Source organism: Nicotiana sylvestris, chromosome 9 (assembly GCF_000393655.2).
Source record: "Nicotiana sylvestris chromosome 9, ASM39365v2, whole genome shotgun sequence".
Taxonomy (NCBI): Eukaryota; Viridiplantae; Streptophyta; class Magnoliopsida; order Solanales; family Solanaceae; genus Nicotiana; species Nicotiana sylvestris.
Genome location: NC_091065.1, coordinates 7,044,930 through 7,068,655, shown reverse-complemented (window position 1 = coordinate 7,068,655; position 23,726 = coordinate 7,044,930). Strand labels below are relative to the sequence as shown.

General features: G+C 34.4%; 2 protein-coding genes across 5 annotated transcripts; one reads left to right on the top strand and one right to left on the bottom strand.

Moving 5' to 3' along the window:
- The first annotated feature begins 524 nt into the window (after positions 1-524).
- On the top strand, positions 525-11,252 carry LOC104238134 (non-specific phospholipase C2). Its single transcript, XM_009792421.2, has 5 exons — positions 525-1,079; positions 2,680-3,010; positions 3,788-4,108; positions 9,833-10,012; positions 10,862-11,252. Exons 1-5 carry the CDS (start codon positions 639-641, stop codon positions 11,164-11,166), a joined length of 1,578 nt encoding a protein of 525 aa, XP_009790723.1. The 5' UTR covers positions 525-638; the 3' UTR covers positions 11,167-11,252.
- On the bottom strand, positions 11,210-22,111 carry LOC104238122 (mitochondrial arginine transporter BAC2). 4 transcript variants are annotated; one of them, XM_070156644.1, is made up of 11 exons: positions 21,559-22,111; positions 19,381-19,680; positions 19,135-19,298; positions 18,714-19,052; positions 18,442-18,573; positions 16,779-16,976; positions 16,586-16,661; positions 15,011-15,106; positions 13,765-14,281; positions 13,035-13,170; positions 11,210-11,927 (listed from the first exon to the last, which is right to left on the bottom strand). In XM_070156644.1, the coding sequence occupies exons 6-11, from the start codon at positions 16,893-16,895 to the stop codon at positions 11,733-11,735; spliced, it is 1,137 nt and encodes a 378-aa protein (XP_070012745.1). In that variant the 5' UTR covers positions 16,896-16,976; positions 18,442-18,573; positions 18,714-19,052; positions 19,135-19,298; positions 19,381-19,680; positions 21,559-22,111; the 3' UTR covers positions 11,210-11,732. The 4 variants fall into 4 exon arrangements, with proteins under 4 accessions (XP_070012745.1, XP_070012746.1, XP_070012747.1 ...); XM_070156645.1 differs by having other exon boundaries at positions 19,135-19,253; XM_070156646.1 differs by lacking the exon at positions 18,442-18,573.
- Positions 22,112-23,726: the final 1,615 nt, after the last annotated feature.

Genomic DNA, 23,726 nt, shown 5'->3' with positions numbered 1-23,726 from the left:
ATGCGGGATACAGGTTCCGGCGAACCGAAGAGCTTTAGTCTAAACCTTATATTTATCTTAAGAAATCAATTAAATATGTATAAATTATCAATTTAAAACCTAGTAACTTAAACAGACTATAAGCCTGAACGCATAAACTTTAAATCCTGACTCCGCCTCTGTAAACCAAGACCTTTAATTAAGAATAAAAGAATACTTATCATTTTACTACAACCTTCTATGTTATATACGGTTAGACCTCTCTATAATAGTATCCCCATATATCAACGCTTCACTATAAAAGCCAAGTTTTTTCGGAACTCATCTTCATCTTATGTTATAATATTTGTTCTATATAACAGCACTTCGCTATAACATTCAAAAATATTCGAAACAAACGAAGTTATTATAAAAAGATTTTACGTGACAATAATAAAGCATTACATCTACATGTAAAAGCATTTATTAAAGAAGATATTTTCCATTCCCAACCAATAAAGCAACAAAACACATACATACAAATTATGGAAGTGTCCATTCCTCACCACCCAACACTCCACTCAATGCCCACAACTCTATAAATTCCAACTTTCAGTCAGTTCACGGACCATACTAACAACCACTGCCAAAAAAAAAAAAAATATTCCACCACCACCACAATGTCATCCAAAAATATTAATAGTCCGACGAACGTCGTCGGACAATTAATTTTTCTAATTCTAATAGGTAATCACTATTATTATTGGGCTGTCGCTGACAGTCCAATAAAGACAGTAGTAGTTCTCGTAATGGAGAACAGGTCATTCGACCACATGTTAGGATGGATGAAGAAGCTCAACCCGGAAATCAATGGCGTCGACGGGTCCGAATCCAACCCGATTTCGACGACGGATCCGAAAGCCCGTCGGATTTTATTTGGTGATCAGTCTCATTATGTTGATCCTGATCCAGGACATTCATTTCAAGCTATACGTGAACAGATATTTGGGTCTAATGATAGTTCGAAAAATCCAGCACCTATGAATGGATTTGCTCAACAAGCTCTTTCTATGGATTCTAATATGCCTGAACAAGTCATGAATGGATTCCAACCTGATATGGTAATTACTACTATCTTTTTTTTTTTTTTTTTGGGTTTCCCACCCGGTGTCCGATACTCATATAAGGGTCCGACTAAATCCGGATTCACGCCGGAAAGTCTCGCATGGGGGTAAAGCACTCCCTAACAAAGGTGACTCTATACCCAGAAGCTCAAACTCGAGACATCTGGTTAAGGATGAACGAGTACTTATCACTCCACCCCAACCCTTGTTGGTGTAATTACTACTACGAGTAGGGGGGAGCTTCATTAAATATTGAATGTTTTGGCATGAAAAAGTTGAGTCTTACTATTTGAGGAAATAAATGATTTTTTTCTAAAATTTTAAGTACTTTTAAAAATAGTTTAAACCACATTTGTAATTTAAAGGAGTATTTTTTAACATTTAAAAGAAAATAAGAAATAACATACTTAAGTAGTTAAGTTCACACCGAAAATGAGGTACATTAGTTCTTGTATTTTGAAGGAACTAGGGAGCAAAATTTTGAAAAAAAAAATAATAGTAATAATTTATCAGCGCTCGGTATTTGCTCCAAATCAATGAATGCAGAACATGTATCTTGCATATGAGCTTTTTATCTCTTAGTTACGTATATAATCACTAATATGTGATTTTTAAGGTTCAAAATGATTTGATTTGGTATAATTATCAATTGTGGATAAGAATTTTCTAAAAATTTAGGTAGATATGAACACATTCTCTAGGATATGACGTTTATAATATCTGTTTCTTCTTTCCAATTTATTGAATCTAAAAAATATGTTGTGTATAACACTTAGCTATTAAATACGTAACAAAAGTAGATGTTTTTGTATTGCTTCCTATAACTAACTACGACACATTAAATAGTAATATTAAATTTTCCTATTTTTATTTCAAGTTTTCATCCGATATGGATACACCTTCCTCTTTTTTTTGTTGGTTGGTTTACTCTCTCGGTATTCGATTCCCGCATTGAAACCTAATTACATCTGGATACGCATTACGTAAGACCCATTTAAGGGAGAAGCGCTCTCTAGCAGAATTTTTTTCATACTCAGGGTTCGTACTTGAGACCTTTAGTTAAGGGTGGAAGGATCCTATTCATCCATCTCACACACATATATACGGTCAAACTTCTCAATAACAGTCTCGTTTGTTCCGATATTTTTTGATTAATATAGTGAAGTGTTGTTATAGAGGACATATATTATAACAAAATATAAAAATGAATTCCGAAAAAAATTAATTTTTATAGTGAATGTGTATTATAAAGAGGCTATATAAACTTCTATTCTTACTAGTGAGTCCACTTGAACTATACTTTTGCCTTCCATTCTTACCAGTGAGTCCAATTCAACTATACTTCCAAATTTCAGGTATAACTGTTAAATTAAATTGATTGTGCAAAACTCTTCTATGCAATCAATATATAATTTAAATCTATAATTAATTAAAGTTATATATATCATCAGTATAATATTTTTTTATAAAATTAATAAAAATGTAATGTGTTATAATATATTATTTATCATTTGATTTGAGGGTAATAATTGATAGTGCATGTAAATATTTTTTTTTACCTAGTTAATGCATAAAAAAAAAATTAGTTATTGTTCAGGTGGCGGTCTATAAGACCCTTGTATCGGAATTTGCGGTGTTCGACCGGTGGTTCGCGTCGGTGCCGGCGTCGACTCAACCGAACCGGCTCTACGTTCACTCCGCCACATCTCACGGCGCCACCTCAAACAACGCGTCGTTGTTAGCCAAAGGTTACCCGCAAAGAACGATCTTCGAGAACCTCGACGACGCCGGAATTAACTTCGGAATATACTACCAGAATATTCCGGCGACTCTATTCTACCGGAATTTGCGTAAGCTCAAGTACATTGGGAAGTTTCATCCCTATGATCTCACATTCAAAAATGATGCTAAATCAGGAAAGTTGCCAGGTAAAGGATGTCAAATTTACGGTTTATGTTAAAAAAAATTATTTTTTTAAAGCGGGTTGAATTAGTCAATTAAAATTGCATGATTAATTCGTTTTAAATTTTGTTTTAATTAAATGGTTTGAATTAACTTGGATTAAACAAAATTCATAACTCAACTTAATTACCTGACTGAAACATTTTTTTTTTTTTTTTGAAAAAAACGAAAAAAAAAAACTGGCACCCGTTTGGCCATAAATTTTGGATACATATTTTGAAAACACTGAGTTTTTAAAAAATAATTTATTTATTTTTCAAGAAGAGAGCAATTTTTGGGTGAAATTTTTTCTTCTGCTCACATAATTTTAAGTTTTTTTTCAAATAAAATGTATGTCCAAACACAATTATTTTTTAACATAACTTCAAAAACTCTTTTCGCAAATTTCAACCAAATTTATATGCAGACGCTAGCTTAAAATTATTTTGTCATTTATTTGTTATTTTTCAAAATTTGTTTAGTAATCTAATCAAATGAAAAGAACTTTGTTCTTTATAGAGAGAAACTGAATAAATAAAAACAAAATTATCTTAAAGAATTCACTATATTTTTATAATATTTTTCATTGGTTGATTACTTGATATATAAAGTTATTTGATACTTTATTCGTAGGAGATAGTAAACATCCTGCAAAATTAATTAAGATGCGTGCAAGTTAAACCTTAATAATCATATAAATAATTTTTCAGCATTATTAAATAAAATTAATTTCTACGAGCTAAATTTGACACCTATATTACCAGGATATGTTGTGGTGGAGCAGAGGTACATGGACTCAAAGCTACAGCCAGCGAACGATGATCATCCATCACATGATGTATATCAAGGACAAATATTCGTGAAGGAGGTGTACGAAACCCTAAGGGCGAGCCCACAGTGGAACCAAACCCTTCTCGTGATCACGTACGACGAGCACGGAGGGTTCTTCGATCATGTCCCTACACCTGTCAGTGGGGTCCCTAACCCTGATGGAATCATAGGAGAACCGTTCGATTTCAAGTTTGATAGATTGGGTGTTAGAGTTCCTACTATTATGATCTCTCCTTGGATCGAAAAGGGCACAGGTATGAACACCTTTAACCTGTTCCCATATATTTGTCTAATTTTTACGCACTGATAATTTAAAAGAACTAGTCTTAGGATACGCGCTTCGCGAATTGCGCGTATACCTATATCAATTAATACATAATTATAAAAATTAGATCAATATTATTAAATAATATATTTGTATTATGAGCCGAGGGTCTCCTGGAAACAGTCTCTCTACTCTTCGGGGTAGGGGTAAGGTCTGCGTACATATTACCCTCCCCAGACCCCACTTGTGGGAGTATACTGGGTCGTTGTTGTTGTTATATTTGTATTATGAAAAAAGTTAAAGTTCCTAAAAATGAATGTTGGTCCTTAGCTAGTTTAACGAAGGAAGAAATTATGTCCCGCAAAGGTTCTCTGATACTTTATTATGATTTGCGAAAACTTTTATGAGAGTATCTTGTGAAAATTATTATTTGTATGATTTAATACTAAAAATAAAAAAGTAACACAAAAATATTTTTATCACAATTCTTCATAAATTTGTCAAATAACACACACACAAAAAAAGGATTGAATCATTTCCGTGCCGAAATATTACAAGTAGGCCATCACACGGAAAACTATAACCGAAATCTTTTTTATCCAGCATTAATTTCGGCCCTTTAGAGATTTGAAGGAAGAAGTTGGCTATGTAGTTCCTAGAAAGAAATTGTTGAGTGACAATGCAAGCTAAAGGGATCTTATAGCCGGCTATATTAATTATTTACTTTTTTTTAGTTATATATATATATATATAGATTATATGTTGATTACACATATAATGCATAAATTATGCATATATTATACATATATTATATATTTACCGACTATTTTTAGTTTAAGTGATAGGGTGAGTGACTATTTGGGTTAATTCTTCAACTCTTAAAAGTGACTAATATCAGTTAATATTGTGCGATAAATAACTTAATATTTATAAATAAAAAAATATAGAAAATTATCACTTTTTGGAAGTGAATGCAAAGAGAGAGAAAAAATTATGAAAATTTAAATAAGAACAAATAGAGTTGTGATTAATACCTAAAATCATTTAGTAAAAAATTTCTACTGTGTTACATTTACAAGATAGTTATGGGTTTTGTTTTCGAACGAAGAGGAAAATTGTGACGTAATTTTATTCGAGTTCTAATTGATGTCTAACTTGAAGACCTTAACATTCTAAATAATTCATGTTTAGCGATTTATATGAGGTAAATATTTATTGATGTTATAATCCTAAATATTAGGAACTAATTCAAATAAGAAATAATGTAATAAGCAAAATTTTAATAGATTTTAAGCTTTTAAATATTAGAAAAATAATTAAAAGTTACTTTTGTCCAATGTGAAATTTATTTTAAAAGTGTAAAAAAAGTGAACGACATTTCGATAGGGACTTTGTGCTTTGACATACTTCAATTTATCAATGTTTCAAATATTTATATAAGTAGAATTAAACTTTTGAAATTAAGATTTAACTTAATTTATTGTGCTTAAAGGTGATGATCCTACTAAACAAAGAGGAGTATATAAAATTGACTAAATATCAAGTAACTATGTCTGGCAATTATGTGCTACTGTCATTCTACTATGTAATTTTAAGTCGTTTTAATAAACAAAATCTGGTATATTTCACATTGTAAATTGAAAAAAAAGGCATATATATTGCTGCAAAACTTAGATTCTGAGGAGTGAGGAACACAAAATAAAATTAAAAATAAAAATTTATTAAAACTATGTGTTGCCATGCCATGGGCGAAGCTACGTGTTGTAAAGGGTGGTCAACTGACCACCTTCGTCGGAAAATTACACTGCGTATATAAGTATAATATTACATTTTAGAGGTATATAATATATATTGAACACTCTTTCTCGGAGATTTTTTTCACTTCTTTCAAGTTTGAACACCCTTGAGTAAATTCCTGGCTTCGCCAATGCAGTGTTGCTGTGTTCGCTTCGATGAAATCCCAAAGTTTCTAACAACTCAGAACACCATAATCTAAAATACAGAAGAAGCATAAGGATTAGATAGTAACTTACAAAACCCTATGACAATTTTCTTTCGTTGATTTTTGCACTTGATGATCTTCATGAGTTCATCCAAACAATTTGAATCAGAAAACATAGCTTTTTGAATTTTCTATTAGATTGTCGTTTTTTACTGAATAATAATGTATGTACTTGAATTCAAGTTTTAAAGGAACAAAATCATAATTGAATAACTTGAATTCAAAATTTTAGTTATTAGGCAATAATTATTTTCCTAATATTTAGGAAAAAATTAACTTTGGTTATTAGATCTTCCCCTACGTAGGAAATCCTAAATATTAGGAAAATAGTTAAATGTCTATTTTGTCCAGTGTGAAGTCAAATTATAAAGGGTAAAAAAGGCAAACAATATTTCGCTAAGGGCGTTCGTGCTTTTAATTTAGTATAGAAGATATAGATGTAGATAGGTTAGAATATAACAATAAATAACTATATTCTTAATAAGTGAAATTTGTAAAAAAGCAAAAAACACAAATAATATGTTTGAAAAGTTAAATTACACAGATAGTGTAAATGTTATTTAAGTTGTCTCGTATATAAGTTAAATATGAAGAAAATGATAGGATTCAAAGAACGTTAATGGATTGATTTAGTTTTCAATGTGAATTCTATTGCTAATTTCTTATTTTTGTAAATAAAATACTCCCTTGTTTTTAATTTGTGTCTTACTTTCACTTTAATTTGTTGAAAAAATTAACATCTTCTAGTAAATTTTTTAATTTCAATATTTTGTTATATTCTCAATGGTTTCTCTTATAGGGATGACATGACATGCTTAAAATCATATATTCAAAGAGTAATTTTTGGTATGTTAGACATACCTTTAGCATAAGACCATAAGATTCAAAAAAATTATTATGTTCTTAAATTTTGTGTTGATTCAAACTAAACGACATAAGATAAAATAAAGATATATATCATAATTTTCATTCTTAAAATTAATTAATTTAGTTGTAAAGAGTCTAATGACAATTATTAGATGCTTAGCACTTACCTAAATATGATGTTGTATCAAAATTAATAATTGCATGATATGTATTTTTTAATATAATTTTATCACTTAATTATAATAAATTAACATAATTTGTCGCATGCACTATATTAAAATATAATTTCCTAGTTAGACATAATTTATAGTCATTTCAAGTACTGTCGACTTAAATATAAAATTTAAAAAAAAAAAAAAGACGACAATTAGATTGAATTAATTTCCACTAAAAAAGAGAATAATTGGTCAAAAGTGCATAATACCGCCGAATTGTATGACATTTGAAGTCACTTAGTTCCCATTTGCATCATGTAAGTACCTTGAATAATTGAAGAAATAATATACAGTACGAAACTTTTTAATATTATAATTGCATTTTTACCTTTAACCTACTTATTTTTTAAGTTATTGATTCCACCTTTTATAGGTTGTTAGCTTTAGTTATTTTTTGAAAGATCTGATATATAGTGTCGAAGTCAGAATTTTTTTCAAGGGTGTTCAAACTTAAAAGAAGTAAAAAAATATTTCTGACAAAGGGTGTTCAAACTTAAAAGAAGTAAAAAAATATTTCTGACAAAGGGTGTTCAAAATATATTATATATCTTCAAAACCTAATATTTTACCTGTATACACAGTATAAATTTTCGACGAACGGTGATCAATTGACCATCTTTTAAGACATGTGACTTCTCCCCTGCTGATATATAAAAATTATTCTCTAACGTACTTAAGAGTATGATCTAGTAGTCAATAAAGTGGGTTAAGAACCACAAATCGCATATTCGAAGCCCAACGAAGACAAAAACGCTAGGTGATCTCTTCTCATCTGTCTAAGCTTTGACGGACAGAGTTTCCCAATACTTGTGTTGGTAGCAAATATTTTGTGAAATTAATCGAGATACACATAAATGTACTCTAACACATCACTATATAGATTAGAGGCGTACATAGGCCTGGTTGGTTCGGATTTTACAATTATCAAACTAAACCAATTGTGTCGGATTATTAAATCTAAAGACTAAACTAAACCAATAAAACTCGGGTTTTTCGCTTTCGGGTTTTCTCGGGTTCTTCGGATTTTTTTTTCCGGTAAAATCTTCATAGAACAAAATATATAAATTGTGCTCAAAATATTTCTTTAGTCCTAGTAAGATACAACTATATAAAGTATTTTCCAAGAAAATAATACAAAATATGAGATATGTCATGGCATTATCCTAAAATATTCAACAATAAAGACAATAAAATTATGCAATATAAATATTTCTAATTAAAAAGTCATAATAAAAATAAACTTAATTTAAAAATACTAAGTCATGCTAAAATAAGTAAACTAATAAGAGAGTGTTAATTATATGACTAAACGCTAAAGAAAAAAGAAAAATAGGTTAAGCATTTTTATTTAAATTATTGCAAAACAAAAAATAGATATTTAATACATTCCCGTTCGTAGTATTGAATTGAATGTATTTTGTTAGCATTAGTATTGATTTGATTTTGGTTTGGGCTTTTATTAGTACTATTTAATTTACTAATATTAATGACTATAAAACTTATTGGAACATTCAAAAGTTCTAAGTCTAACCTTGAAATAATACATCAAAAGATAAAATTATGAAATCTTTTAAGAAATATTTATAAATTACATCACAATAAGTATATTTATACATAAAATATATCTAACATTTCTATATATGTAATGTCGGATTGGTTTGGTTTCGGTTTGACTTTCTTTAGTTAAAACTAAACAAAACCAATTATGGTCGGGTTTTTATTTCTAACACCAAACCAAATCATAGTCGGGTTTTTTTCTCGGTTTGACTCGGATTATCGGGTTGATGCGGTTTGTCGGTTTCATTTGTACACCCATAATATAGATTTATATTAATAATTGAATTTGCTGTTGACAAGTGAATGCTTATCTATGTGTCAACAAGTCACATCTCACTTGTTGGATCCCTCATTTCACAACTACTTTAATTAATTGTGTGAAATGCTTTTAAATCTCAACTAATTGCTGCCCATTCATCCTACTTTTTATGTGCATGTAACATGTGAATATAAATATAAGTTTACTGAATTTTTCTGAAAAAGATATGTGCAAAAGTGGTCCTTTTCACACGAGAAGGACATTTATGTTCCTTTTTTTTTTTTATCATTTTAATTTTCTTGTCCAATCAATTTCTTTTAATGTCATAATTTATTAATTTACATTGCTATAACCTAACAATATACACACAATTCTTATATGTAACTACGAAAATTTTTATTTTGTCATTGAAGGGTGTTATAATTTCTACCTTTTCTTCCTTTTTCTTGTCATTGGTATATCTTAAAAGATATGCATTACAGTATTAGCATAAAGTTTACGATTTGTATTTGGGGGGAGGGGGGAGGGGGAGGGGGGTGTATGATTTGCATATTCATTAGTTACTTGTAATTTTCATAAGGTTAATAGCCAAATAACACTTGTACTTGTTCCGTTTTGACATCACGCTCCCCTATTACCCGACTTTCATCCAAACATTGGAACTTGATTAAGGGAGGTGAATTTATAATGTCAAAACGGAACAAATATTTTCGACATTTTAATAATAGTAAAAAATTTGTGTTATTAGAAACAAAACTAAGCAATTTATTGAATATTGAAATGACATTATCTATTTTTTGTTTTGCTTTGCAGTTGTTCATGGTCCTAATGGATCGCCGTTTCCGACGTCGGAATATGAACATTCATCGATTCCGGCGACGGTGAAGAAGATATTTGATTTGCCATCACCTTTTCTTACTAAAAGGGATGAATGGGCTGCCACTTTTGAACACATTCTACAAACTAGGAAGGAGCCCAGAACTGATTGCCCTGGTTAGTCATCTCAACTTCAAATACTTTACATTGACATTTAATTTCCAAAAAAAAAATAAAAAAAAAATAACAACATTAAGATAAGATAGATTGTGTACAAGAGAGAAGTATTTAATTCTGTGGTGGATATAGTATGTCAGCACCACATGATGTGTGTGTTAAGCGTACGTCACTTGTTCGAATCTTGTTGCTGACAAAGTATGGTACTTAAGTTGGGAGGAGGGAAGAGGGACAAGTACTTATCACCAACCACTAATTATAAAACTAGTGGTGGAGCTAGGATTTTTATTAAGGGGCGTCAAAATGTATAATAGTAACCATATCGATTAAGGAGAGTCAATATATAGTATATATGCATATAAAAAAAAATTACCTACCTACACAGTATATTTTTCCGACAATGGGGTGTCAGTTGACAACCCTTGCTATAAGATAGCTCTGCCATTGTGTGAAACTAGGTGGATGCTAAAGGGGGTTCACTTGAATCCCCTTCGTGGGAAGATCATATTGTGAAAGCAAATAGGAAATGTCAAATTTGTTTATTTATATATAAATTGTTGAATCTCCTTACATAAGAGAAGAGAAGGTCTTCGTATAATGTCAAAGAGGTTCAAAATTTATTGTAATAATGATTGCCTATCTTCGAACGGGTTTAGAAATATACATGGACTATTAAAAAGGAGTGAATATCTGCTCCGCATATCTAACTCGGTCTCCCAAATAGCTTCCTTACTCGTTTGCCCTTTCCAAAGCACCTTTCATATAACCTTTGCCTTGTCTTATAACAAAAATCTTGGTTCCTCAACATTATATAACCTAACTTTGTGTTCTCTTTGAAATTTTCCACAGATAAACTTCCAACTCCAACAAAGATCAGAAAAGCAGAAGCAAATGAAGATGCAAACATTAGTGAATTCCAACAAGAATTAGTGCAACTCGCAGCGGTTCTAAAAGGTGATCATCTCCTAACAAGTTACCCAGAAAAGATAGGCAAGAAAATGACTGTAAGAGAAGGGAAAGCTTATATGGAAGACGCCGTAAAACGCTTCTTTGAAGCTGGATTTTCTGCCAAGAAATTTGGTGTTGATGAAGAGCAGATTGTGCAAATGAGGCCTTCTCTCACTACAAGATCATCTACTAATTTGCACCCTTAAAGATGTAACAAACGAAATGTACAAATACACTAAGACATGGTAATTATATGGTAAAAAGCTGCATTATATAAATCCTGTTACAATTATGAGTGTTGAAGCTTATGTTACTCGGACTCTTTGAAAATATCACTAGGTGCGTGTCGGATCCACCAATATTTTAAAGATCCAACACGGGTATAGCAGTCCCCGCAACATAGGATGAAAGTGCCTACTTCAAGTTCCAACTAATGCTGGAATCATAGGAGAAGCAACGCTTCTGTTTATTGCTATTTACTAACATCTTCAACAGCCAAATTGTGTACAAAATATCTGAATATTGAAGCCAAAAACAAGGCCATTTGGTTAATAGAATGAATGTATAAAGACGAATACAGAGCCTCCAGAAATGCAGACACCAAACGTATAACCAACATTAATGTGTGAATAGTCGTCTCCAAACTGTTTGTTCCTAGAGGAAAACACGCTTCTTTGGTAGCCGCTTAGGGAAACTTCTGCACTTGATAACACACGGTTCATCATTTCTATCCTTTCATTAGTTCCTCAATTCCTCCGCAATCTTGTTACCCTCACTTAGGGAGCAGCTGATTGATTGCAAAAAGATACCCACCTACAACCACAAAGGACGCGAGTCCACTGCGTGCCATCCTCAATCCCAAGCCACGAAATAAGATATTCCTATCCGCAGGGTGGATCCCGGTCCATCTCTCAAATCTCTTCCCAGGTAGTTGCCATTTAAGAAACCTTCTCTCCATGGATACAAACTGCACATAAAGAGTAAGGAAGAGGATAATCCACAAGGCCTGCACCTATTGGGAAAAAGAGAACACCAAATGTTCTCACAAATACCATAATAACAACCAAGAAACACATGTTTTATACATCTAATAACATTGAAAACCCGAGGACAACAGGTCAAAAGTTGCTGAAGCATTTACTTGGTACGATTATAGCCTCTACATGTAACAGATGCTCCAATTATATGGTTGCACATACACATTCTCATCTACTCTACCCCCAAACCAACAACCACCAATACTAACCCCATACACAATGCATGTTATCCTAAGGGGGGAATGGGTACAAAAAGCTCACCAACAAGAGATATAATTTGCAAAAGACCTATCAAAGTCTCATGATTTTGCACCGGGGCCGTAATTGCCACATAATGAACAAAAATGTTCATCACTAACTAATGAATTCATGCACAAACCACAAATCCTGGCAGAGTAGCAGCATTTGAGAAAAACTATACAACAATAACTCCCACAAGTGGGGTCTTGGGAGGGCAGTGTGTACGCAGAGCTTACCCCTACCCGGAGGAGTAGAGAGGTTGTTTCCGATAGACCCTCGGCTCAATAAGACGAAAAGAGATAATATTTGAGAAAAACTATACACCCACCAAATACAGATGACTTAGAAATTACTTCAGGCCTGAATAGAGCGAAACGAATACAGGGCATTCATATAGCCAACCTTCATCTAGTTGTGGATTAAGTTGTAACTGATTGACTACTGTTGGCATTGTACAACCTCCCCACCCCCCCAAATGGAATTGACCAGTTTTAAAAGTACTTCAACCAACTCTAAGGCCAATAGGTTGAATTGACCATAGAAGCTTGCCCGACACACCAACTCATCCCACAGCATGGATATGCCCAACTCAAGGATTTTTTATGATGCTTAACTTTACAAATATGTAATATACTAGCAATTAGTAAGCTATCAAATACTTGTAACATATTCTGCCAAATGAACTGACCACCCAAGATCATCTTTGAGCATTAAGGTATTTGGGTAGATATTTCATATAGCAGAATATCATGCAGGTGATCAAATACAGATGATTGAAACCTGGTCAGGCAACATACCTTGGGCAGAACAATGCATTGCGAACGAGATTTAGCAGTATCAAAACCGTGAGAAGCAGCAGCAGCAAGTGAACCAGAGAATCCAGCCGCAAGACTAACAGCTAAAGGAGACAATGGGCCAATTTCTTCATCAGATCTGAATGAAAACAAGTCTCGATGATCAAAGTTATTTAAAACTGAATTGGGCAAGTGACAAGATAGACACTTGGCAACTGACCTGGAAACAAAACTGTTATCCCTTCACCTACTTTCCTCCCTATTGAATTGTTCAAAATAGTCTCTAATTCATTTCAATTTATGCTATTTTTTCCAGCATATTACATATGTATTAACTTCATTTCTTTTCTTTTTCACTTTTTCCCTGTATTACAATGCTGCAAAAACCTTAATAGTCTAATGCACAAAAACCTTAATAGTCTAATGCACATTGATTTATGGATATTCTTCAAATTTATAACATGGGGTAGATTTCTTAATATGGGGTTTGATTGAAACTTCCATAAAGTAATAGGTAACAATCTAGCTTTTTGTTTCTTAGACAACATCATATCCAAACCATTTCTGGAAAAAGATAGTCATCCAAGCACGCACTTTTTTCCAAATAACTTGTTTTTGGAGAAATATTAATTTTTCTTCAAAGAACATCTCCAGAAAACATCAAACACCAGAATTTAAAACCAGGACAAGAACAAAAGTATTAAACGCGTTAACATAAGAATTGAAGCAATACCTAGGTGGGGGATTCATCCCAACTGCTTTCCATTCAAGCATTGCTTGATGCAGGAATTGCCACGTTGAAAAGAATATCCCGCCAAACACACAATCCCGAGCAAGTCCAGATCTCATCCCTCTCCATAAAGCACCCCATCCTTCCAAAGAGATGATGTCTAACGGCCTCTTAACATCAGATATAGATGGGGGTCTCCCAGACCCTGTCATCATCCATGGATAATCTTTTAACGCAGTGACCAAATTGGGATGCTTGGTGGGAAGAGTGGTTAAAAGACCAACTGTGTTGTTCAATCCCCTAATATCTGGGGAATGTCTAGGCAACAACTTTGCCATTAAAGGCGAAACAGCAGTCTTTTCAACAACTGACATGGAGCTGGGAATTCGGGAGGCAGAAGTAACCTGAGCACGGAGTTTAACAAGTTCAAATGGAGAACTTATTAGTGATTCCACTGCTCCAGAAGCAATTCCGGCCAACAGGGCCTCAGAGACATGGACATAGTTGTCTTCTCGACCATCTGATTAAGAAGGGTTGCAGATGAAGACACAATATGTTATATAACGAGGAACGAAGCAAACGATACTCAAAAGTCAGAACTATTCAATTCATTCATATAACACCGTAGTGCATCACTTCCAATATTTCCTTTTTTCCACTGCTATAAATAGTTTCAGTGAACAAGACATTCTTCTCTCGTCCCAATTAAGCTTGTTCAGCTATCGATGGCCAATTTGACCAATTTTTTGTCCAATTTCGATCATTATTCAACCTTTTCTTTTATAATATTTATAACATAGAAACTATGTGAATATATTAGTGATAGGAAAAACTTTAAATTTCACAATTCTAATCATAGAGTTGAGAAAATGATAGTTAAAGAAATCTTATATTACTCCAAAAGTAATGGTGTTTTCTTATTACTTGTTGACCCAGAGAAACTAGTGAAAAAAGTTTAAGATATTCCCCAAGACGAACTGAGTTCGGCATTTATTAAAACCATTTGTTTTGGAATATGGTAAAGTAGCTCCTAGCTGGGGAACTATTCCTTTGGAATATATTTTGATTTTTGGGTGATCCTTTCCTATATGTTTTCTCTAATGGAGTGAACATTCTAGAACTTCCATTGTAAGATAAGCATCTAAACCAACAGATTCATGCAAAAATCCTACATTCTCTAGGTTTGGATTCTCTGGTCAGAAGACTGGCAATGAATTGTAATAAGTTAAGCAACAGAAGAATATCATACCTTTGTAGAATGCAGTCAACATTTCATAAACACCAAAGCGAGCTCCCAAACCCAATGATCTTCCAAGTGTCAACCACCCCACACCACTATACAAGCCTCCAATGTTCATAAAAGATTAAAAAAAATATATAAGCAAGATATCCATATAAACAGCTGTCACTACGATAAATGAACTTTTTTGCACTGGTCAGAAATTTTATTAGGCCTATAAAGCATTTCTCTTGGGCAAAACGGCTTTGTGGCCACTTAAACTTGCACCAGTTTGTCATCCCGGTATATCCCATTTTAACACTTTTACTTGACAGAAAGTATTAATAAACACCTTTGACCGTTGACTATGCGTATGTGGCTGAAACATAGCTTATGTGGGCAAAATGCGTGCAAGTCACGGTTATATGGCGCGTCCATATGTTGATTTTCATTTAAAAAACAGTTAAATCAGAGAAAATACAAAATAGAAAGAATTTTTTTAAAAAAAACCTATCACGTCCTCCACCCCCTCCTCCTCCTCTTCCAACTTTGTCCCCCATTATTTCCGTCCCATCTTCTCCCCCAATTCCCCCTTTCTCTTGTTCGCTCTTCTTTAATTTCGATTCTCACTTTCTTGTTCTTCTTTCCTTCCCTTCTCCCCCTTTTCTCCTCCATTAATGAAGATAAAAAGATGGATCCCCTTTTATGTGAAGTAAGGAAGAGCACGAGCTATGGCGAAAAGGAAGAGAAAGGAAAAAAATAAAAAATTGACCTTTTCAGGTCATTCTTTTGATACTGGTGACATTCAAACCAATGATGGAGCCAAAACTTTAATGGGTTGTTATTTTGCTTTAAAATGATTTTTTTTTCACTTTCAAACCAATGTTCATTGACAAAGGAATTCCGGCGAGTTCTAAACATTTTACTAATTCCGACAGTGGTGTTTGGAGACAGGAGAATATAGGGGTGGAGGGTACTCTTTCGCATCTTTAGTGCCATGGTGATATTGTGAGATGGCGTTGAATAATTACTGCTGGTGTGTTTGTCCCAAAAAATCATACCCAAGAAATGATGAAGAGTAGGGGCCAGAGGAATGTGAAATTTTTTCTGTGAATTGGAAAATGATCGTCCTTTCTAGCGTTTAGTGCTATCAAGAGGAAGGGAGTCCAGCTGAAGAGGGTGAAGAATGGTGGTGTTTATGGTGGATTAAATTTGTAGTGGTGGTCGCCACCCTTGTGAAGATGAAGAGAAAAGGAAAAGATTTTAGATTTTTTAATAAGTTGGTAAAATTAGATTGGGACCCACAAATTACACATGTTAAATAATAATAGAAAAAAATATGATGTGTCAGACATGTCACAGTGATTGAGTAACACGCTTAGCAGAAGGTGTTTATTACTTGTATTTTTATAAAGTAGAAGTATTAAAATGGGAAAATTGTAAGTTTATCTATCGGGATGACAAATTGGTGCAAGTTTAAGTAGCCAGGATATCGTTTCGCCTTTCTCTTAAAGCAAATAATTTTGCCCATGAAGTAAAATGAGAGAGCGGACAAGCATCACTTATAGTTACCACACGACAAAAAAAAAAAGTTGATTGAGTCACCTGAAGTTCCTGACAAAGCTTTAATCCTATTGAGGGCGTCAGCAGCAGTGAGTTGTTTATTGACACCTGAACCCACCTGCATTTCATTCCACCGGAACATATAACCAAATTACAAGGAGACATTAAAAATACTGCCCTCAGTGAAAGATAACAAATTTAAGTGATTGCTCAGAGTTATCATCAATTTCAACACCTGCATAAGGACCTTAAGGCTATCGAGAGGATAAGTGATAGCTGTGGCTAATGTAGCAGATCCTGCAGCAACAACTGCATGGGTTGCAAATATTGGATTCTTCAAAAGTTCATTCATTTGATAGATTAACGTAGATATCAGTGTGCAACTGCTCCTCTCCTCGAGTCTCAATCAATACATTCAGGGATTCACAATTCCCTGCAATTCCCATTAGAGTGAGACCAAGAGTTAGTACTTCATATGTTTTCTCCAATAGGTCCTACCACAAACCCGTTGAAGTCCATCTTCCTCATTTCATAATACATGTCTCAGTATTTCATCTCTAAAACGACTTGCAAATTATTAATCTTAACTTTCGAGAACCATATATTGATTTCTAAATTTAGAGATTCGCAGTCTTATTGTCAGGACCCAGATAGGGGTTGTGACGGGGGGTTTCACCCATCCTAGCGAGCCTCTTAAGTGTAAAGAAATTTTGGTTGTCTCCTCTGTACATGAAACTAACTCCATTTTTTGTACTATCTCAAATCAACCTACAACGATTCCCAGCAACCATAATAGTTTTATTAAGCTCAAATGAAATAAACTAAGTACTCAGCTAGCACATAAACAACAGTGCTCACAAGACGTAGACCGCGATGAATAAACAAGTAACTCAACCAAAAAATCTAATAAAGTCTTAACCAGCTTGGAGCATATGTAGTTCAAATGGAAGCAAATGTAACCTCAGATCTATTGGAGCTTCCTCCGAAAAATATTTTACATTTACAGCTTATAATAATATGCACGATGTCTCAACTGCATAATGTGGCCATTATGGCTAGAGCGAAATAAAGCAGGCTTTGAGTCACACCGTTTATTCAGAAAATTAATAAATAAATAATCATGTTATAAATAGAATTTTATTTATGGTGAATGTCCATATTTAGAGATTCTAGGGTTTATTACTTGGTGGCTAAGTCACTCTCTCCCTATAAATAGAGGGTTCTATTTCATTGTAATTAATCCCAATATCAATAAGAATTCTCTCTTTACTTTGCTCTGCAATACTCTTCTTCTTCTTTTATTGTTTTGATACCCTTTCTTTCTAACCCCATCCAAAAGCCCACGTTACGGTCCAAAGAAAGACCTTCCGATCAGTCTTCGAGAGATGCCAAGTCAAGCAAGGAGAGTTAATTCATATCAGGGGCAACACTATGGTCCAAGCAGAAAAAAATAATAATAATGAAAATGAGAGTCTTATCGGTGAAAACCCTCACAGGCACCATAGGGCGACGGGAGCGGATAGAAATCCAAAAATGAGAGTCTTATTGGTGAAAACCCTCGTGGGTACCGTAAGGCGACGGTAAGTTGAGAGAAAGAACAAAATGAGAGAGGCTTGATGGTGAAAACCCTTCGGGCACTACAAGTCGAATAAGGATTGGAATCAGATTGGATAATCAGAGCATTGAAGCCCAGTTTCACGGTTCAAGGGTATAACAAGAGTTAAACATCAGATTTGTTTGGCAGATTAGGCCACTTAATCAACATGTGCATGTCATGGTCATTAGAGTTGGTATCCACATGTGATAGGTTTCTACTCTGTAGTTTTCTTGTTAGGAATCATCTATTTCCCTTGTCCTTTACTCTGTTCCTTTTGTTTATTTTGAAGTCAGGAGCCCACCTGGAGAGCAGGGAATACATTTCAAGTTGAAGTCAGGAGCCCGCCTGGAGAGCAGGGAATACATTTCAAGTTGAAGTCAGGAGGTTGCCTGGAGAGAAGGAATACTTTCGAGCGCAGCAGTCAGGAGCCCGCCTAGAGAACAAGGGAGTACAATTTAAATTTTAGCTTTCAAATTCTTTGTTTTGTCTATCTTGAAGTCAGGAGCCCGCCTGGAGAGCGGGGAATACATTTCAAGTTAGAAATCAGGAGCGCGCCTGGAGAGCAGGGAATACATTTCAAGTCAGCAGTCAAGAGCCCGCCTGGAGAGCAGAGAATACATTCAAGTTCAGCAATCAGGAGCCCGCCTTGAGAGCAGGGAATACATTCAGTTCAGCAATCAGGAGTCTGCCTGGAGAGCAGGGAATACATTCAGTTCAGCAATCAGGAGCCCGCATGGAGAGTAGGGAATACATTTCAAGTCAGCAGTCAGGAGCCCGCCTGGAGAGCAGGGAATACATTCAAGTCAGCAGTCAGGAGCCCGCATGGAGAGCAGGGAATACATTCAAGTTTAGCAGTCAGAAGTCCGCCTGGAGAGCAGGGAATACATTTCAAGTCAGCAATCAGGAGCCCACCTGGAGAACAAGGGAGTATAACTCAAGTTTTAGTTTTCAAGTTTTTATTGATATTTGGTAATGTGGTTCGTTTTACACTTACATATGTGCCAAGATACCCAAACTGGGGCAGAAAAAATTTCTTTGTTTGTCTATTTTGTTGAAGTAGGAGCCCGCCTGGAGAGCAGGGAAAACATTTCAAGTCGGCAGTCAGGAGCCCGCCTGAAGAGCAGGGAATGTATTTCAAGTCAGCAATCAGGAGCCCGTCTGGAGAACAAGGGAGTACAATTCAAGTTTTAGCTTTCAAGTTCTTATTGATATTTGGTAATATGATCCGTTTTACACTTACCTGTGTGCCCAGATACCCAAACGGGGGCAAAAAAATTTCTTTGTTATGTCTATTTTGCGAAGTCAGGAGCCCGCCTGGAGAGCAGGGAATACATTTCAAGTTCAGCAGTCAGGAGCCCGCCTGGAGAGCAGGGACATTTCAAGTTCAGCAGTCAGAAGCCCGCTTGGAGAGCAGGGAATACATTTCAAGTTCAATAGTTAGGAGCCCGCCTGGAGAGCAGGGAATACATTTCAAGTTCAGCAATTAGGAGCCCGCCTGGAGAGCAGGGAATACATTTCAAGTAAGCAATCAGGAGCCCGCCTGGAGAGCAAGGAATACATTCAAGTTTAGCAATCAGGAGCCCGCTTGGAAAGCATGGGAATATAGTTCAAGTTAAGCAATCAGACGCCCACCTAGAGAGCACGGAAATACAGTTCAAGTTCAGAAATTAGGCGTCCACTTGGAAAACAGAGGAATCCAGATAAAATTTTGGCAATAAGGTGATCACTTAGAGAGCAAGGGAGAACAACACCAGTTTAAGGAAGGGAAACAGTTCAAGTTTCGGTAATCAGGCATCCACCTGGAGAAAAGGAAAGCATCTCAAATTATAATTCGGGTTCAGCAATCAGGCGTCCACCCGAAGAAAAAGGAAAGTGTCTCAGATCACAATTCAAGTCCGCAACAAAGGGACTTCATCTATAAAATACAAGTCAAACAAGGCAACATGAGTTACAAGATCAAGTTTGATGACCTAGATAAGATTGTTGTAATGCATAGATCATAGTTTAATCTAGCTTTTTTTATTTTGGCATGGTGTAATAAGGAGTTCAGTAAGCAGTAGCAGCAGCAGCAACAGTGAAATCACAGCTTCATGGTAGTCCCAGCTACCGAAACTTCCCGAACTACACTGACCTGATTCCTTTATAGCCAACGATATGTAGGCAACCTCGGAAGCAGGGTGCGGTCAAATCTTTCAAAAAATGTTTCCCACGGAGTATTCAAACGGGGGAAAAATCGCGCTCATAGGAGAGTCTCCAGAGCTGTCACACCTTTTTTACTACACCCCCGGAAGGGAGAGTATAAGGGAGTTTTTTCCAACTTAAAGTGACAATCGAAACGGGATTATTTTATTAAAAATTCAGAGTCTCCACTTGGGATAATTATGGTGTCCCAAGTCACCGGTTTTAAATCCCGCATCGAGGAAAGATTGACTCTGTATTACAGTCTGCGAACACAGAAATCCGGGTAAGGAATTCTGTTAACCCTGGAGAAGGTGCTAGGCATTCCCAAGTTCCGTGGTTCTAGCACGGTCGCTCAACTGTTATTATTGGCTCATTATCTGATTTTAGTACATATTTTAGCCTATGGTTTGAATGTAACTTTATAGTCGCTTTTATTCATTTTTAGGAAGATTGCAACGTCATTTAAAATATGTCTTGAACCATGTCACATAAATGCACCCGTAGTCCGCAACACATTTTATATAACGTTGTTGAGATTTGGATTTGGGTCACATAAATGCGCACCCGAGTTTAAGAAGGTAAATTATTAAAATAACGCGCCTAAAGCAACTGCGCGGTTCATTGATTATTCATTTTTCTAAGTTGATTTGAGATTATTGAGAGGCCATAAATTATAGATATAACATTGGAAAAGATATCTTTTGCAAGAACGATACTCTCAATTTCACCAAATTTGACAAAGTAGTCACGCACTTTCTCTTCATTCCATGTGGAAGGTAAATATTCAACATAAATTGATTTAACCTTGACAAAGCAAAACACTTTCAATTTAAGCAAATGCATCACAAGCTTCTGTTAAGTCAACTATAACTTGACATTTAATATTCCCCTTCTAGACAAATTGATGTCATTAAGATATGAATATTTCATTCTCAACAATTTTTAAACTACTAAATAAAAATGGCAGCCATAATACGGTAATAACATACGGCTACAGGCATAAGATTTGATAACACATCGTTTATATCTTATGAGTTGAATTGAACAAAGTTGATGCTGTATTTTGACCAAATTAAAAAAATGCATTTTAGATAAAGATAGTTAATCTGCTAGGAAAGGGAAAAATAAAGAACAAAATAGAGCAAATTGTGGCTTAATCTGGCACCACTTAGTATTCATTTCAGGTAAACAGGTTGATAATCATCAATATATTAATTCCAAAGATTTCAAAACTGACCTTTCTAAAACTGGGCTTTCATTCAATGTCAAATCCGAGAGCAACATGCCCTTCTTTCCTCTTCTTTTCCTCAACCAAATTTATAAGCTCTACAACAGATTTCTCCACTTCTTTAGTAGTTCTTTACAAACAAGGCAGAGTAAAGAAGTTAGAAAGCTCAGCAGCCATTTGGACAGGAATAACAGCAGTCGCAGCAGGCGATTGAAACTCAGCAGCTCCGGAAATAGTAAAATCAGCGGAATCGAACAGAGATTTGAATTTAAATCAAACTCTCAGCTCCGAAACAAGTTCTAAAGCTCCACCAAGCTCTGAAATCTCCAGAAAATGTGAGAGAAGACAAGGATTTGAAACTGAAAATCAGCTTTGCAATCTTTGAATTTTAGCTCTAAACTTTGTAATTTCCACTTGCTGCTAGAGTCTTCAACGTGTGTGTGTGTGTGTGTGTGTGTGTGTCAAGGAAGAGTGTGTATGAGAACCAAAGTGAGAATGGAGAAGAAGAAAAAAAATGGAGAAAAACCCCTACTCAGATGCGCCGTTTTTCTTTTGGGTCTCCAAAATCTGAACCCCCTTTTCCTCGTATGGTATTGGGCTTGGTTGGGTTGGGTTCAGCCAAATAGTGAGTGAAATTGATTTGGGCTTGGGTAAAATCAAATTAAAATGGCCCAAAGATCAGGCTTTTCATTTTCTTTTCCTTTTCCTTTTTTTCTAATTAAAATCCTAAATTATCTATTTTGTAAAAATTAAAATTATTTATTTATTAACATTAAAATAACTAATTAACTTAAAACTAAAAAAAATGCTAATTTTAAAGACTAAAAATAAATATGTAAAAATGATAATTTTTTTAGGATTTTTCTATGATTTAAAAATGTTAAAATTGCATGAAATGCAAATAAAGAAATAAAAATCCTAAAATTAATGAAAATTATTTTTGGTCTATTTTTAGGAGTTATTTTCATGTAGGGCAAAAATCACATGCTCACATATGTAACGACCGATTTGGTGTGGTCGCGTCGTTACCTTGTCTTTTTCTCTGAATCCCACCCTTTATTATTATTAAATTATTTTATTTTATCATTTATTCTAATTTTTTATATAGTAATTTTACCTTGTATCATAGCTTTTCTTTATAATATTGCAAGTTTATTCTTCATATTGCTGGTGCGTGATATCATGAAACGATGACAAATGACACAATCTATCCAAACATTATATTTATCAAACGATACAGTACAATACAATACAGTACGATACGATACATTATGAAACGATGCGTAACAATCATCCAAACAAGTTGTTAGCCCTTTCTATAGTAGTAATATATCGATGTTAGGCTCAAATCACAAACGACTAATTTTAGATTTTAAGTTTAATATGGCAGAATAGCCTAAATGGCACCTATAATTGTACCACTTTGTTATCCCGGTCCTTGTATTCAATGAAGTTCCATCCAGACACATGAACTCAATCAAAACATGTATTTTAAACCCCTTCGACATTACGTGCTGGTCACTCACCTGGCGTGGAGGAAATATTATGTCCACATCGAATAAATCAATGCCACATCATCCACTTAGTACACCTAAGGGAAAAAGTAATTGGAAGATCAGGAAAAAACCCTCTTCTTTCTGGAATATAAAGTTCAGAAAAGTGCAACTGAAAAAAGGATTAAAGATAAAAGTTCCGAGCTTGAAGAAATTCTTAAGAAGAAAAGCTAGGTTCATTGTTGTTGCATTAGCTAAAACATTAAGGCAGATCTAGGATTTGAAGGTTGCGGGTGCATATTATTTTGTACGTAGACGTATTATTATTTATATGGTCCAAAAAGGGTAACTGTTCAGTTTGATCAACTTTAGGTTTTGATTCAGGTTATTCATCGTTTCAGTTTATACAGATAAATATAAAGTTTTTTCTACATGAAAAAATAAATAAAAGGCAACCACTTCTTTCAGCTATTGGCACTTGAAAATATCTTCCAATTAACAAAATACTACCATAATTAGTTTGGGACAGCAACACTGTAGTTGGGGAGGGTTTTTGGTGGGAAACGATTTTGGAGAAATAAGGGAGCTTTGTTATTTTAATGTACTCAAAGGAAAGCACAATAAATAAGTCAAACGAGATTAAATAAATAAAAAGGTAAAAAAGAATTAATAAAGTAAACAAAG